Source organism: Phoenix dactylifera, chromosome 2, assembly GCF_051530095.1.
Source record: "Phoenix dactylifera cultivar Ajwa chromosome 2, Ajwa_hap1_PhDact_Kaust_v1.1, whole genome shotgun sequence".
Classification (NCBI taxonomy): Eukaryota; Viridiplantae; Streptophyta; class Magnoliopsida; order Arecales; family Arecaceae; genus Phoenix; species Phoenix dactylifera.
This window is the reverse complement of record NC_143191.1, coordinates 3388795-3406679: the sequence shown is the minus strand read 5'-3', so window position 1 is coordinate 3406679 and position 17885 is coordinate 3388795. Positions and strand designations below refer to the sequence as shown.

General features: G+C 37.4%; 2 protein-coding genes across 3 annotated transcripts; both read left to right on the top strand.

Annotated features, from left to right (window-relative positions):
* The first annotated feature begins 264 nt into the window (after nt 1-264).
* LOC103722202 (F-box protein SKP2A-like) lies at nt 265-9651 on the top strand. The gene is made up of 5 exons (XM_008812678.5): nt 265-727; nt 1520-1769; nt 4638-4986; nt 5070-5211; nt 9036-9651. Exons 2-5 carry the CDS (start codon nt 1525-1527, stop codon nt 9410-9412), a joined length of 1113 nt encoding a protein of 370 aa, XP_008810900.3. The 5' UTR covers nt 265-727; nt 1520-1524; the 3' UTR covers nt 9413-9651.
* Nucleotides 9652-12098: 2447 nt separating this feature from the next.
* Nucleotides 12099-17096, top strand: LOC103722209 (U-box domain-containing protein 26-like). Of its 2 annotated transcripts, none has more exons than XM_088715001.2 (2): nt 12099-12243; nt 12350-14274. In XM_088715001.2, exon 2 carries the CDS (start codon nt 12942-12944, stop codon nt 14112-14114), a length of 1173 nt encoding a protein of 390 aa, XP_088571127.2. In that variant the 5' UTR covers nt 12099-12243; nt 12350-12941; the 3' UTR covers nt 14115-14274. The 2 variants fall into 2 exon arrangements, with proteins under 2 accessions (XP_088571127.2, XP_089784790.1); XM_089928664.1 differs by adding an exon at nt 16697-17096 and having other exon boundaries at nt 12194-14104.
* The last annotated feature ends 789 nt before the right edge of the window (nt 17097-17885 follow it).

Genomic DNA, 17885 nt, shown 5'->3' with positions numbered 1-17885 from the left:
CCTCCTTCTCTTTCTTCTTCTTTTTCTTTATTTATTTATTTATTTATTATTTATTTATTATTTATTTTTAAATAGATTTTTCATATCATGCGAGTACGAGAATGAACGTGTCTAATAAAATCGAAAAATACAAACTCGCAGAGTACCAGCTCTCTCTTTTTTTTTTAATTATAGAATATATCTTGAGTAATGAACCGTATGGATAGCCACCTAACTGCTTCGTTGGCCTCTTTAAAAATAAAGACCATCCTCGTCATCGTCCCCACCCAGTCGGCTCCTTGGCCTTCCTCGCGGCAAACTCCGTCGCGGTTTCGAGTTTTGACGGCACCGCATCACGCACTGTTCGCTCTTCTGTAATCCCTATCGTGTCGCCACTGTATCTCCTCCTCGCTGGGCCCCACCGACTACACAGTTCCTCGACCGCCACGTGTCCTTTCACTCCTTGCCGCCCCGTGCCCTTTCTGCGTTCCAGAGCCTCCTCCTCCCCCACAAGAAAGTAGAGCCATAGGCGTCGCTGTTGGTGGTATTTAAACCCTCCGGCCGAGAGCCTAGGGTTCCAGAGCTCCCAAGGCTCCTGGCTAAATCCTACTCTCCCGTCTCCCTTCCCTTTGATTCTTTTCTCTTCCTCCTCCTCCTCCTCCTCCGTCTCGTTTTCCTCTTCCAATCGGTGCCATTTTCTCGCCTGAATTCGTCGAATTCGGAGGTGTTTGCGCAGTTCTTGAATCAGGTGATCGATCAAACGATATACGATGTTTTTGTTTAGAATCTGCTCTGGTGGCGTCAAAGTTCGAATCTTTTTTTGGGTTTTTTAACGTTTTGTGTTTGGGGAACGAGGAGGTGCTGTGGCGAACTGTCTCAGCTCTGTTTTTTCGTTTCCCTTTCTTTTTGATTTGTCTTGGAGGGCGTTGGAGGATTGTGGTATCTGGATTTTTCGTTCCAGTTGTTTATATTTTTATGTCTCTGGATGATCACACGGGGAGACCTGCTGGAAAGAGTGCTGGGAATTTTCGTGTTTTTTTGTTCTCAAAGATTTTGTCGATTAGGGTTTTGGGATTTGCAAATCTTTTCCGTTTTTTGTGTAATGCGTCGTACTTCTATCATTTTGGCAAGTAACTGGAAGCACCATCATTCTCGCAGATGATTTATTTATGTCGAGAGGTTGGATTTCTCTTTATATGTTTATATATTTTAGTAGTTAACTCATTGCTCCTTCTTGCTTTTGCTTTTTTGTTTTAAGTTGGTGCCTCGTGTGTCTAGACTGGCATTATCATCATCTTACAATGGAATCAGAAAAAGTGAGAATTTTGTGTTCTATTGGATCTCTGGAAGCTACAGATGCTTCCTTTCTAATTTAATCCATTAGTTGATTCTCGGTTCATTATCTGTTTCTCTGCGGACATCTTATAGCTCTATTATTATTATATTTCAGCTTTGGGCTCATGTCTTGTCAAAGATTTGATTTTAAAACAATTTTCTTTTTAATTCATCAATTGATTGTAATTCTTTTATGGGAGTGCAGTTGATATGGTTTCCGGGGGACTGGGCAGTGGAGATTTAGACGCTTGGTTTCAGAACCTTATTGTGTCTGGTGGCGGGAAAAAGTCAGGGGGAGTGGCAGCTGCTATGGCCGGTTGGAAGGACATTCCCATGGAGCTATTGCTGAGGATCATTTCGCTTGTGGATGATCGGATGGTGATTGTGGCTTCTGGTGTTTGTACTGGTTGGAGAGATGCTTTGTGCTTGGGGCTTACGAATCTCTCTCTGTCATGGTAAAGGCTTAATCTTTTTCAGTTTTAGCCTTTTTCATCCTTTATCCTTCTTTTTATTTCCTTTTCTGGGCGGTAGTTATGTAGTTTGCAGTCATTCCTTTGCTATTTGGGCCCTGATAGATATGGAAGCTCCATTGACGGGCAGATGGTGCTCAACCAATTCCATTTTTAAGCCATATATAGTTTTTACTGTGAGATTATGTGATGAAGTCTAAGTCTAGGAGGAAGAAGAGCAGTTGTGGTTTCCTTTTGAGGCAAATTTTCCCCCAAGTGCAAAGTGTAATACTAGATGTTTTGTTTCTGTCCTACATGTTCACCATCCACATTTATAATTGATTTCTAAATCTTGCAGTCATTGCTAGAATCTGTGTCAACACTTTATTGAATCACCGTGCTTTTAAATAAAAGATAGCAATCCCATCCATGAATAAAAGAATCCACTTTAGTTCCCTTAACTTTATAAAATGCCCGACTTTTCTCTAGTAACAAAGAAAGAAAGGAAAAAGTTTTAATCCTTATATTCCCATTAGGATCCTTTTCTCTCACATGTTTTCATTCTGCTGTACATATAATTCATCATTTTGCCCCTTACTTGCTTGTTTCTTGTACCTGTCATGTTCAATACGACCTCGACATGATAAAATATCTGAAAGTGCTGGCTTATTTTGTTGATTGGATTAGAGGAGTGATCACTGATGAAATTGCCTATTTTGTTGACTATGGCTTGTTTTTGTGTAATCATCTGGTTTTTCATGTCTATCTTCGGATCAATGCTTTTATATGATAGAAAGTTTTTTAATTTCCTGATCAAAGGGTGATATGGTTACAAGAAAATTTACAAGGTGATATATTTGAGGTCTGGAATGACTTTGCAATAAATCAAGTGAATGTATGCTACTGTAAATTGATTATCATCCTATGTCCTGAAACTGGAAGGACCTGTTCTGGTCCTACTATGGGGACAAGAAAGTTTTCTAGACAGGCTGGTTGATTTGAAGCTAACCGGTGTCTTGGATCATTATGCACTGCTCTTACATGAGGGGCGATTTATGGCTTCTAGATCACAAGAAATGTGGCAAGGCTAGAAATTTGAAGGTAGGGATCAATTGGAGATTGTCTGAGATTAGCTGAAGGCACATGATATAACTTGACTACAGTCTCTGCATGTTGACTCTTGTGCAAGAACTTGTTATGGTTCTATACTGGGGTAAAGAAGGTTCTAAATGTGGACCTAACTAATGGTAGCACAGTTATATATTCATGAATATTTGTCTTTTTAATTGATCTTAGGTAAGAGATCTTTTTCTCATCCTCTCTGTGAAGTCTTCTCTGTTTGCCCAAATTTTTTCCTCATTTACTTTAAACCATATCCCTGCTTTTCTTTGAAATATTTTGGGAGTGATATTCGGTTCCTATTTCATGACTGGATCGAAGGCATCCTGGAAGACAGGATCTGTGGCTTATGACCTATGATGGCTTAGGACCTATTTTGTATTTGGTTGAAGTTTTATTTTGTTTTTATTTTTGTGTTCTGACATTTTCCTCTCCATGGCTCTATGGAGAGCACTCTTGTTATATTCTGTTTAGTGTTCATTATCTTAATGAATTTTAGTCAGGCTTGGGCCAACCTTTTCCTCATAAAAAGAAAATGTGTAGGGAATGTTAGAAGTTGATGTTTCTAACCATGATTTTTCCAATGCATTTAAGCAATTTAATGGACTTTCAAGCAACATTGTGTCTCTGCACCTCCACTGTGGCCAGATATTAACAAAACGTACCTTCCATCATTAGTAAAATATATTGAAAAACTTGAAAGCTTCCTCATATGCACTAATGCCTAATAATAACTAGCCAACTTCTGCCTCATATCCACCTCGATGCTTTCATCTCTGGACAATTATTTTCTTTCATGTTGTTAATATTAAGTCTTGTAGATTTGTGATAATCACAAGATGGTTCTAGAAGCATATTGGTGTAGCCTGCAATCAAGCCTATTATAGAACTTTTTAAGAGAGTCATGATGTATCTTGATTACCTTTACATTTTTATATATGAAGGATGCCCCAAAAGTGCTCTTTCTCTTGAAACTTATTAGAACGATTTTGTTACAAATTTTGGTTTAACTATCACATTGGGATAAATCCAATAGTCATCTATAATAACATGCAAACACTAACTTACTTTCCCATCCATAATAACATTGAAACACTAACTTACTTTCCCTGCTATTCTTTTGCTTTTCTTTGTTCAAATCATTTTATTAAGTTGCAAAATGTAAATGCTAAATACTACTTGTTCTACGGTTGAAAATTTTCCACCCGTAAAATTGAAAATTGAAAGATCATGTACACAGTGCCAGGCAGCACAAGTTCTTTGCTAGAAAGAGTGGTGCAATGCAGACTTTTTGTTTTTTAAAATTTGTGCTGTATGGATATGTAGGAGCCTAGTAAAAGCCATTGCACCCCACTCTCCATCCTCCCTCTCCCCACAAAGGAAAAAAAAAAAGGAAAGAAGAAGTAAAAGATGAAAAGAAGGGAAGAGGGAAGAGCCTCATATTGAGATGGTATGACTTAGGGGCTGTTGCAGATGAAACACCAAAATGGTTATTAGTAGTCAACAATTAGTTCTTTCAACAGCAATTCATGCAGGACCTGTAGTGGCTATTTTTGGAGAGCTAGACGCAACATGAACAACCGTTAAATTAATTTTTCAGTACGTGTGCATATTGTTTTGCAAGTTCTCTCTGAGGGTTTGTTTAAAAATTCAGCTTATTGTCTTAAATTGTAATACTTATACCACATCATGTTTGTTCCCTCTGATGAATATTAGTCGTTTGGGCGCATGGGATTGAGATTCTACTATTTGCAGGTGCAAAAACAACATGAATAACCTGGTGCAGTCACTAGCCCCCAAGTTCACAAAGCTGCAAGTTCTTTCTCTGCGACAGGATAGACCACAACTTGAGGACATTGCTGTAGAGACTGTTGCTAATTACTGCCATGACTTGCGGGATTTAGACCTTAGTAAAAGCTTTAAACTGACTGACCACTCCTTGTACTCTTTAGCCAATGGATGTCCACGCCTTACAAAACTCAATATCAGTGGGTGCTCAGCTTTCAGTGATTCTGCCCTTGCATATCTGACTAGTTACTGCAGGAACTTGAAACACTTAAATCTTTGCGGATGTGTGAGAGCTGCAACTGATAGAGCTTTACAGGTATTGAAGTTAAATGATTTTGTTTTTTTGTTTAATTTTCCCTGGACCAGTTCTTGTCTAATCTTCTATAAAATTGGATCCAGGCTATTGCATATAATTGCAGTCAATTGGAAACTCTGAATCTTGGTTGGTGTGAGGGTGTCAGTGATAATGGAGTAACCAGTTTGGCATCAGGATGCCCTGATCTCAGGGCCTTGGACTTATGTGGCTGTGTCCTTATAACAGGTATTCAGATGCCAGGCGCATGTGTTGCTTTGAATTCAAAGAAATAGTAATAAAAAGTTTCTAACCACAAGCAATCATGCATTTTATTTTTTGCATTACAGAGTTTCAGAGTTTCTCTAACTTCATCTGCAACAGTTCATTACTTTCCTAAGTTGCATCTTTCATTTTTAGTACTCTACTTATTTGTTACTGTTACAATGTTTTTCGCTGTTTTATCCTTTATTATGTCCGTCTTCTTGTCACATGTATTGCTGTTAAAGTTTTGTACGAGCAGTGGTCAAAGTTCAATTTTAAGGTTGCCTAGCTAAATTTATTTATTATAAATATTTTTGTAGTGAATGTTTTGGTACATCTGGTATCCTACTTCATTTTTATAGTGCTCAACTGTTATGATAGGACCATGGTATGTGAGGTTGGAATTTCTTCTGAACATTTTGCAATAGTTACTACTTTCCTGAGCTGCTTTACTTCCAATAACCATGGGCCACCGTTAGTGCTATTATATCTTTCACCTTATTAGTCCTTGATATATTTACTTTTATCATATATATGCATTGATGGGTTTCTTCTTTTGGTATGAATTCTATTTCAAGGTGGTCTAAATAGATATTTTGTTAGGGGCAGTGTAATAAACTATCACTTTATAAATTTTGTATATCAGGATGTTTTTTTTTTGACATGCTAGGATCCTATAGTCATGGTATTGAAAAATTGCAGGTGCTCGATAATTGCTATGGAACCTAGATAATTGTGACTTCATGGAACACGGAAGATTTAGAAAGTTTTTGGATTGGCTTTGGGGTTGTCAGTCTGTGCATACTTGTTCACATCTTCATGGCCTGTAGTTCACAACTTCTTGTTGGTTTATTTGTAGTGAATGGTAGCTACTATGTGTAATCCAAGAATTGGCAGTGAATAGCTAATATCAAGGTGTGAATATGATGATGGTTTTGGGTTATGCTGAAACACCCTGTTGTTTGTCATCCCAGACTGCCAATCATTGTCATGTGTCAACACCGTGATACATGTTCAACTTTGTCTATGGTTATTGTCAATACATACTCAAAAGCAGATGTAAAGTAGTTCTGAAATGGATGATGGTTATAAGAAAGTTCAGAATTCATAGAAAAATGAGCTAGAAGTTGATTATATCTTTTTTCCCTGTTTAAACCTAGGTTGAGTTTCATCTGATTGGAAATACTTAAAACTATAAAGGCCCTGGTTGGATTACAAGGTGAATTTGAATGTCTATAAAGTAAGGCTCGTTGAAGAGCCGAATTTTGTTACCTGATGATTGGTTGTCTAGTAAAACAACTTCATCTTGTGGCTGATTTATGCTCCTCTTTTGTAATTCCTTTAACTCTTCTTTATCATGACCCCTTTCTACTTTAAACTTTTCCTCGTTTCTTCTTCTGGATATACATATGCAGCAGCAACATGCCACAATCTCAGTCTGCCGCAGTTTTTTTAATAGGAAAAATTTGACAGCAGTAATCTCCTTTCATGTTACTCTCTTCTTTTGTCATTTATCCAGACTACTCTTACTGAAATAATTTACAAATCAAGTCTTGATTCATATTTAATTATATTTCTGTCTTTCTTTGTTGCTTCTCCTTCATTACTCGTGTTAATCTTTGTGATATTTTTTCCTTATTTCTAAGAGAAACCAGTTACCATGATTAAAGAAAACACATGAGAACTTTTACATTTTCAGAGCTGTGGATTTTTTTCTCTATATATTTAGATTCTTGCCCTGCTACCGCCTTCCCCGAAATTTCTTCTTTTTTTCCAGATGGTAAAATTATCAATCATGTTCATGGGTAACATCAGCCATTGCAATTGCATAAAAGATCCCTTGCTCTAATGCTAGATTGATGTAATAAGAGTAAAGTACTTCATATAACAGTACATCTGTGATAAAACAAAACCTGTGTGTGTAGGTATAGGTCCACTGGACACAAATGGTCGAAACATTCAAAGCAATATTTCTGTTCTTAGCCACCTCCTCCAAACTTTTCACCCCCTAAGGGAGAAGTAAATTCTTCCCATCTGCTTGTTAATTTTTCTGATACCAAGTTTAGTGAGTGGTATAGAGAACATAGAACTTCATGTAAAGATACTCATGGAAACATTAGTCACTGGGGCTGATAAATGAGTGAGCTGTTCATGAGTGGCCCGTGTTCAGTGGAAAATTGAGATCGCAATGAATTCGCTATTACTAAATGAGCCAAACATCAGCCAGCTTTTTTAGCTTGAAATATGACAAGCCAAAAGCGAGATATAGCTCAAAATAAGTACATAGACTTTAATATAAGTATACATTGTCGAATTTGTTGTTTATCTATGAAAATATTCCTTTTGTCATATTAACCTTTTATGTTAAAGAATTTTTGGTCAATACTCTTCTCTTGGTTCTCTCCCTTAAATAAATGACAAAAACAAGACCTAGATATATGAGTATGCTTTGTCAATTTGTTGTTTATCTATGCAATATTCCTTTTATCTTCTTAGCCTTTTTTATTAAAGATTTTTTGGTCAATACACTTCTCTTATTTATCTCCCTTAAATAGATGACAAAAACTGAACCTAGATGGGGGAAAAGAGTTAAATCATCTCATTCTCAGCCTTTAGATAAGCAGCTGCGACGTGGCTTGGGCTCTGAGGTAATTAAAGCAGATGAACTCTCTGTGATTTATTAAGCAATTGGGCCCATTCTTTTCATTAACTTATTGATATAGCATGATGCTCCCTTCTTTGTTATCTTTCCATCCATCCACCGTCCATTCCCTTGCTGGCCGCTTCCTTTGTACTCACTGTGGAGCTCAGCCCTTTGGCATATTCCTTCTTCCGGCCTGATGCAGCTGAGCTCAAGCTGGCTCAGTATGTATAGAGGCAAGCTCGAGCTAGGCGCAAGCTATCTGTGCACCAAGCCGATCAGTTCCAGAACACTCATGTTCAGCCTGTTTCCACCCCTGCAAGTCATTGCTCTAGATATGCCAGTCAGTTTCCCCTCTGAGGTTTAAAACTACAGGGAAGAACAAAATGACTTTTTGTCGAACACTGGCACTTTTATGACATATCAAAGCAGTATCAAATCTAAATTTTTGGCTTAGAACCAGCATAGCTGGCATATGGTCTATACTTCATTTGCCTGCTGTCAACAGTGAGAGATCGTTTTCTCGCCTGCAAACAAATATGAGCCAACATTTTCAGCATGGGCCATCTAAACTTCTATTAACAACTAATTTGCTTGCCTCTTAACCTCATATGCTATAATAAATAATATTTTGTTTTGCTAGGAAACTTGGCCCTGGATTTGATGCATCCTAAAACGTGTGATGAGTGGTTGTCATATATGCAAACTTTGAGGATGTGGTGGATGCAGTTGAAGGTCTCACAAAAGTACCAAATTGGAGAATTTATCAAACATTAATGGACAACTGCATAGCACAAAATCATCCGCCATTGCGATTTCTTCCTCGTTAGGTAGTTGAACACCTATCATGTGTCATAAGAAACAACGATCTGGACTTGCTGTTCACAATGAAATTCACAATTCTCTGACGGTCATCAATTTTGCATATCAGTCTGCCACCATGTATTTGTTTATTTGGATGCTTTCTTGTGCATCCCAATTGATTCAAGCCATTCTGCTTCATACTGTTAAGTTCCTTTTAAATGCTGGTGTAGGTTATGCTTGCAATGGACATTTGCAGCCTTGTCTTGCATATTTGTAAAGCAGATAAATGTTTACTGTAGTTATAATAAACCAATCATATTATTTTTCCACTTGGAATTCTTACCTGTCTCTTTGTTCACTGCAGATGAAAGTGTAATTGCATTGGCAAATGGTTGCCCTCGTCTAAGATCCCTGGGCCTTTATTTCTGCCAGAACATCACTGATAGGGCAATGTATTCACTAGCGAATAGTCTTGTGAAGAGCAAGCATGGGCTGTGGGGTCTTTTGCCGAACAGCAGCGATGACAAGGAAGGGCTTATGAATCTGAACATAAGTCAGTGTACGGCCTTGACGCCTCCTGCGGTTCAGGCTGTTTGCGACTCATTCCCTGCACTTCATACCTGCCCTGGAAGGCATTCCCTGATCATCAGTGGGTGCCTTAACCTCACATCTGTGCACTGTGTTTGTGCCGACCAAGCTCACCGGGCAGCTAGGTTGGCTTTATCTCCCCATGCCTACTGAGCATCGTAACAATGTGCAACTCGAAATGGCTTGGAACAAAGCTTGGAGGTTTGATCTTGAAAATACATATATGTCAATATTATGTAGCAAACTGTTCTTGAGGAGAGATTTCAGAATTCTAGACTCAAGGAACTGCAATGGATCTGAATTGATTTGCATATCCCATGCTATCTCTGCAGCTTCCTTTATCAAGTGTGTATCATTACTTGAATGTAATATAGAGCAAATTTGCTTCATTACTCGATGGAACAATGCCAAAGAGACGCCGGATGTGCCTGATCAACCATCCATGGAGGTATTGTGTGCATTTTTTGTCTCATTTCCTGCAGCTTGTGTGGTGGTTCGTTTATGCTGTCCCTTGTTTGGTCTTCTCTCGACTTCCTCTCCTCCCTGGGTCAACATTTGAATTTCATCTTTGCTTACCATCATCTTTGAGCTTAGCCATTTGTGTATATGTGCTGAAATTTTTCGGTCTTTTGGGTATGGACTTTTGTCTGTAGCAAGACTAAGATGGGAATGAAATTGAGGTTACTTTCACTAGAAAATTAGCCCGAGCATTAGGAGATGCGTCCAGATATTAATACTACCATGCTTAACATAATCTCTATGACCTTTTACTCAGGATCAAAAGAAAAAAAAAAAAAACCGAAGTAGAACATACATTCATTGTAGGACCTGACTCGCAGCTACAAAAGCTAAAAGTGAGCAAATCCTAATCTGACAAGTATGAATCCGTCAAAACTTGATTAATTGGATAAATTCATGCTTTGTCATCGAGCGAGTTCAATGAAGTTGGTTTGTGCATTAAGCAACAAAATTGATTTGGTTAGAGTTCGGTTGGAGTAACTCTTTTTTTTTTAAAAATCAAATGATGGTGCCAAGTTGCACAAACATCAGCAATGGCGGACCACTCCTCGTCTACAGCAACCAATCAATTCCTATCCCATCCTCTATGCTCTCTGTTTCATGATCCTTCCATGTGATAAGAGAATTGGTGGAAAAAAGCAACAAAAGTCCTGACATTTCTCTGTCCTCCCAAACTGTCCTTGGCTATCTATCACCCATGCAGCGTTTACAAGTTGCGAGCCAACGCAGACCTCCATAGTCCGGTGGATGCAGTCAAAGGAGAAGGAAGAATGAGGAGAGCGACAGTGGGGTATGGAGGAGCAATCATAGCTTAACTACGTTAGTGAGGAGTGATCATTCCAAGAGCTCTTTTCGAGCACCATCTTGTCTGCCATTTGAACTGATGATGATGATGGTCATCATGATTATGGCGATGGCAGTCATATCATCCCAACCACTTCAACAATTTTGCAACAGCGTTGGATGCATGTTAGAAGTATAAGACCAGAGACTAATGCCCTGTTCACAATTCTCAGAAGAAAGAAAAAAAAAATATCCACCAAATCTTTTTAATTCATACTGTCACAAGTTTGGCATTCAGGAATATTTTGGTTGGAGTCAGAGATTTGAAATTTGGAAAAAAATTTAGTTAAGTCTTCGAAAATTCGGATACAGTTTGTATAACTCAAAAGAAAATAAATAATAAAAATGTAGAATATCAGCTTTCTGTAGTATAAATTAAAAAATGTGCAAAATGATATATTGAACAAAAAAAAAAGAAGCAAAAACAACATCACAAGCAAAAATAGATGATATCATCAGTGTCATTAGTTTATTGCAAGAAATTAGGGGAGAATAATACATGGGTAAATCCAAAAAATCTATGTATCCCTCACCTAGATCTAGGCACGGATTTTTCCTGTCCTAGTTTTGAAAAAAAAATATTTAGCATAAGTGGTTTTTCTGAGCATTTCTTTTTTTCTGAAAAGAGAGAGAATACATAAAGAAACCTCTAACATTTAATGGTACTATTGTTTAATAACATGATAAAACTTGCACGAATGCCAATGGTCACGGTATTTTGCTTGGTAATTAAACATCTCGGATTCAACTCTTGGACGGTGCATTTCAAAAATTTAGACCTAAATAATTTTCAAAAAAGGCACCATAGAGTATAAGTAATTGCATGTCCTCGTTGCAGAGAGACACCATGACACTGAGCAAATATGCAAGTCAGATTGATCAGGGAGAAGAGTATTTAGGAGCCATGTGAGGTCATGCACATGTGCTGGTGCATAATTTAATGCATGTCAATTAGCCCATCCATGCATGATGAGCATTGGAAAGCCAAATCAAAACCCAATTAAATGAACTGCCGGCCTTATGACTGCAAAGTCCTCATATGCAACCCAAGTTTTGCTATTTTATAACCACTACAATCTAATAGGTGCATTAACTAATTAAAAGCTACTAGCTTGAGTCTAGTCCCAAGATAAATTTATATATTTCTTGGGTGAAACTCTCACCACTCCGGGCTTTTTGTTGGATTCCCTGTACATATCTATGATATCTTCGACAAATATTATATCCATTCTTGGTTCGGTCGGTGCATTGCTTTCCATGTATTAGTTGCGAGTCCCATGAATCTTGTGAATTACTTGACTCTCTCCTCTCTCTCTCTCTCTCTCTCTCTCAGACAAAATTAGGAGCAAGTAAATTCAGTGTCTCAGTGAATTAGTCCAATGGAGTAAGTTTGACTGGATCATTTAGATTGATATAGATAGATTTGAATGTCTATTTCTCCAATTATTATAGTGGCATGCTCCCTGCCCCAAGACAAGGACAACCAATTTCCATATGCAGTGTTTGTATGTTAGTGCTCTCATATGATTCCTCTTCACCAAGCTTACCACCCTCTACTTCCCTTTCCTCCTTGCTTGGTGCCTCCTTTCTCTGCATCTCTCACAAGATGGCTGTTTACATTGGTGAGTAATACATGAACTACTATTCTCATCTGCAAATTTTATCTTCCATGATCGATCTATTGCCTGCAATATAATTTACTTCTCCATTTATGTTTCTCGAGTTCAGTTTCAGAGAGGATTCCAATTTGAAAATGGACTACCTTCTTTTGACCTCCCATCTCTTGATAGTTCCAGTCTCACCAAAGATCTAAAACAGTGATTTAGACTGAATACCCACTCGACAGCCTACCTTTATTTCTCTCTGTTTACGTCGTCACTTCCAGCACAATCTCTTTCCTCTCGGACAGTCTTTCAGCTACTCTTCGGCAACAACTGGAAAACAGCAATCCTCATTTGCTTTTCTATCTTTATATTCCTCAGGCTCGGTATACCTCTACAAAGGGAACCATCGAACTCCATCATTCCTTCCCCCATTCCTCATTTGATTTGAAGTGCCAACCGAAATCTGTATTTGAAGAGCCCCACATCTTTCAGTAGAAGCACAACAGAGTGGGTGCTGTTAAAAGGAATCAGACCCATCCCTGGTTGCCCATTGCCTTGCCTGAGGCTAGCTTGTAAACTGTGTCCATGCCGTTTGTCCAGTCCCGTTTGTTCATATAATGTTTGAGGATAGCTCTGTATTCCAAACACCCAGCAACTTCTATTTTCCATTAGCAGAGTAGCTACATTTATCTCCTCCTACTTTGGATGTGAAAAAGATGAGCATCCCCGATTTGTTCAGATGTCCAATTAGCCTTGATCTATTCACCGACCCCGTCACTCTCAGCACCGGCCAGACTTACGACAGGCCGGGCATCGAGAAATGGCTTGCTGGAGGGAACCTTACGTGCCCGGTCACCATGCAGAAGCTCCATGATACGTCCCTGGTCCCCAACCACACCCTTAAGCACCTGATTGATCAGTGGCTTCTCACAGGCTGTGACCTCAATCCACATCCAAAGCCCTCAAAACCGATCGATAGTGTCGAGTTATCCGCCCTCAAGCAAAGCTTCCAATCCCCAGATGCCACAGTTACTGCAAAGCTTGAGACACTTCGAAAGATCAGAGTGCTATCGGTGGAGTCCGACATTCCATGTCTGATCCACTCAGGCTTCTTTCGACTGCTGCTAGAAACGCTGTTCCAAGCACCCTGGCATGGTAATGCGGAACTCATGGAATTAGCCCTCGAATGCATTCTAAATCTATCACCTTCGATCCATGTGGATTCCTTGAACATGCTGAAGAAAGAATCCTACTTAGCTTCTTTGGTGCTTCTTTTAGAACAAGGTAGTACTAAGATCAAGACTAGCTTATGCTATCTATTAGAGGACATTGCTACATCTTTGGCAACTTGCGAGCTGTGCTTGGTCTTGGGACAGACACAGCGAGTGCTGCAAGCCTTGATCGCTCTTCTACATGACAAAACTGATGCCGGTGCATCCGAAGCTGCTCTTAGAGCTATTTCCAGCATATGTTCCTTAGAAGCCAATCGAGGTTATGCAATTAAAGAAGGTGCCGTCGATGGCCTGATCATGTATCTTATGAATTCAACTCAGCGGAATGTTTCTCAAGCCTTGGCCACATTGGAGATTCTTTTAGGACTGGAGACTGGAAGGAAGGCTGTGAGCAGGAACTCCGATGCTGTCGGTCTCCTTGTGAAGATGGTGTTCAGAGTCTCATCCGTTCAAGAGGGAAGCGAGCAAGCCATCGGGTCGCTAATGATCTTGTGCAGCGAGTCGAGGCAGATGCGAGTGGAGGCCATCAATTCTGGGGTATTGACACAGCTGCTGTTGCTGCTCCAGAGCCAGTCCAGCCCCAAAGCCAAAGACAAGGCCAGAGCATTTCTGAAGCTGCTGAGAGTCATGTGGAATGAGGACCAAAGGTGGTTATGATACTTCATTTGCACTCTTAAATAGCTGAATCATACCCTGTTTGATAACCTCATTCTCTTTCGCCATGGAAGATTGGAGATATGTATAGGCTCTGAATATTCCTCCAATGATATGACATTAATCAATTAAAATGGTAGATTGGCAACCTTTCCTTCTGCAATGCGAGTGGAAACCAGAATATGAGCATTTGTGAAACTTGTCTAGTTATAATTTAATTGAGCTGCAGCACTACTGGGCAAGAATGCACTGCCCTGTCACCCTAGTGATACATACATATCTCCTATGGTTTTCCATACACCATTGTCTGTAATAAGAATCCAGAAGAGAGAATCTAGTCTAAAGGGATCTGACTGCAAAAATAGCTAACTGGTAGAACAGCTCAAGCACCATGGCAGCTCAACACCCTAGTCTAAAGGGATCTTGCAGCTTTACATTTCATTGTCAGCAAAAATACTATATTCTTTCTTTCTTTCTCATGGCAAATTCTAGATGCAGTCCATTGTCAGCAAAAAAGTTATAAAAAGGTCTACATGCAAAGGGCAACTTTACAAGCTTATTCATAAAATTTCTCATATTTAGAAGGATATATATTTAAAAAATTCATTAAAAAAAATTAAAACTCGGCTAGAACTTGCTCAGCCTTTTATGATCCAGTTGGATCGACAAGTCATAAAAGATCGAACCATATTATCAATTTTCCTTTTTAAGATTATGACTCAATCAAGTTGGAATATTAGGTGAATATTTGGTGATGCTATTCTCCATTTGATTTTGATATAATAATTATTATTAAAGCTATCTATATATTTTTTATTATTTTTAAAAATTAAAGCATATTAAATTTAAATTAAATATAGATGCTTAGATTAGTGAAATATCTTTTAGTGATTTGTAAATGTTGAGTTGTTATTTGTTTTTGAGGTGAAGGCAAGAATTTCATAAAAGTAACATAATTCATTTTATAAGAGTTGATATTAACATGAGATCATATTCTATAATAATATTAATCTTTTTTTGCCACTTTTTTTAATTAAAAACAACTGAATTATGAGCATTTTTTATTTATTTTTTAAGTGTATACCCTCCCACATATGCGTAATTGCATGCATATGCGTGCAAAGTTGCTATTTTTATGTGTATCTTTATAAAATTTTCTTTTTGCGCGTCTACCTTTAAGGGTATTTTAGTCATTTTAAATTTAAATTATTTATTTTTTAACGATATTAGATGGTATCGGTATATATATATATATATGTATATATATATATATGTATATATATATATATATATGTATATATATATATATGTATATATATATATGCATATATATATATATGTGTATATATATATATGCATATATATATCTATGTGTATATATATATATGCATATATATATATATATATATATATATATATATATGTATATATATATATGTATGTATATATATATATATGTATATATATATATATGTATATATATATATATATATGTATATATATATGTATATATATATATAGGTATATATATATATATATGTATGTATATATATATATATATATATATATATATATATATATATATATATATATGTATGTATATATATATATATGTATGTATATATATATATACATACATATATATATATATATATACATACATATATATGTATATATATATATATACATACATATATATGTATATATATATATACATACATATATATACATACATATATATATATATATATATATATATATATATATATATATATGTATATATATATATATATACATACATATATATATATGTATAAAGAAGGGTATATATGCAAAATAAATATTTTATAAAAGTATACGTGCAAATAGCAATTTTATAAAAATATTCATATAAATTTATATATTTTGAAGGGTATACATGCAAAAAATAACAAACAAAATTGATAGCCAGTAATAAATCATATACGAACAAAGACTTGTACCGGCACTTAGCATGACAAGACTTGTTCTCTTTCACGTTTGAACTAGACCGACACTGGTGACACTGTTGCAAACTTCACATATAAAATTCAAGAAAAAATTGTAAAAAATAGAAATAAATTAGGTTAAAATTATCACTTAAGGTAGTCTCTTAAAAATAATTATTTTCCAACTATATAGGCAGTTTTGCGGAAATTATTTCTCCTAGAATACAAAGTTCACATATTTTCTACATCTTAGACTGCATCCCCAAAGTATAGCACATCAATTCTGTACTTGTTAACTTGTAAGAGAGAGAAAGTATGGTTGTAAGAAAGAAGAGAATGAAGAGTTATCCAATTTTGCCGGAGTATTATCGTACTTATAGAAGTTAAAAAAAATGCCTCTTCGTGGAAAAACATAATGGTAAAAAATTGAAACTTCTTTTAATGGATAAAAAGAGGAAAATGAAGCGTCTCTTAAACTGAAAATAAAATACTCTGACGGAGGCTAGTTCTCTATGATGTTCCAAGTGGTCCTAACAACCAGCTAGCGGGGACTAACTCAAATTTAAAATGCAAACATTTTAACATGTCTCCTCTTTTAACATGTCTACTTGTTTGCAGTGTACCCTTCTCTAATACCAAGGACTTTGTGGGCCAAGCTTAGCATAAGCAATGAATCCTGCCATTTTTGCAGTCAAGAGGCTGTGAGGTGGGGCTCATGTTTGAGGTGGATGGCAGAAGAAAACCGATTGATAGCCAGATTGCGAGACGCTTGCCGAGTTCTACACAAGCCAAGAATCCTAATGCCGTTCTCGGATGCACATTTGCCGAAAGTGAGTTGGGCTAGGGACTGATGGGCTGGGGCCCGACCTGGCAGTTCTGCACGCCTTTCCTCACCACCTTTTCTTTTCCATTTCCCTCTCTGCTCTCTTCTCTTCCTTTCTTCTTGGCAAGATCCTCTCCTGTACCTCTTCATTTATGATCATTTCATCTGCTCAGGTGGTGCTTATGCACCGCTTCCTAAGAGACTGGTAAACTGTGGTTTAGATGGATTGGTGGATGGCCATAATCCTAGGAGCCAATAGCTTGTGTGTGAAAACTCACTACTGAAAAAAGAGATGGATGGGTACAAATTATTATCACTAACGCAGAGACATGAATCTCGCTAGAAATAAAGATGCAAGTTTAAGTAACAGCCCTTCTAAACTAGAGGCCACAGAAGTGAATACTCAGACGTTTTCTAAATGAGAGTCGCATAAAGGAAATTTCAATATGACCGAAAATTCTGAGCACCGGAACGAGGGAGGTGCACTTTTCGGTGCATCAGCAGCTCTTGAATCCTTGTGTATTTCCTTTCTTCTTCTTTTTTGTTTCTCCTTCTGTTGAGACGGAAAAATTTTATAGCCCTGATGAAGATGCAGCCATGGAGTCGGAATACAAAAGATTGCGAAATTGAGGAGTAAAAGTTGCCTGGCATGTCCTTTGTAATTATCTTAACAAAAGACTGTTAGTTCTCTCAAAAAAAGAAAGGAAACAAAAAATTTTCCCAGATTGCTCTGGAGAAACAAGAAGAGAGGTCACTCTCAGTCTCATCATATCAGCTGCAAAGAAGACAATTGGAGAGTGCATGGCAGTTTCTTTCCCTCAAATTTTGATCCAGAGTTTCACAGGCTCGACGCTTCCCTCAAAGCAGAAATTTCAGCATGGCTGGCAGTAAGCCAAGGCCAAATCGTCCTGTGGATTCTGGTTGTTATAGGGGATAGTCACTCCATGAAACAAACTTAACTCCACTTCTCAAGCAACACCATCA

Coding starts and splice junctions, on each gene's coding strand:
- LOC103722209 (XM_089928664.1), top strand. CDS start 12,942: ATGAGCATCCCCGATTTGTTCAGATGTCCAATTAGCCTTGATCTATTC. Junction 14,105..16,696: donor ATGTGGAATGAGGACCAAAG/GTGGTTATGATA, acceptor ACTTGTTTGCAG/TGTACCCTTCTCTAATACCA.
- LOC103722202 (XM_008812678.5), top strand. CDS start 1,525: ATGGTTTCCGGGGGACTGGGCAGTGGAGATTTAGACGCTTGGTTTCAG. Junction 1,770..4,637: donor ACGAATCTCTCTCTGTCATG/GTAAAGGCTTAA, acceptor TACTATTTGCAG/GTGCAAAAACAACATGAATA. Junction 5,212..9,035: donor TGGCTGTGTCCTTATAACAG/GTATTCAGATGC, acceptor TGTTCACTGCAG/ATGAAAGTGTAATTGCATTG.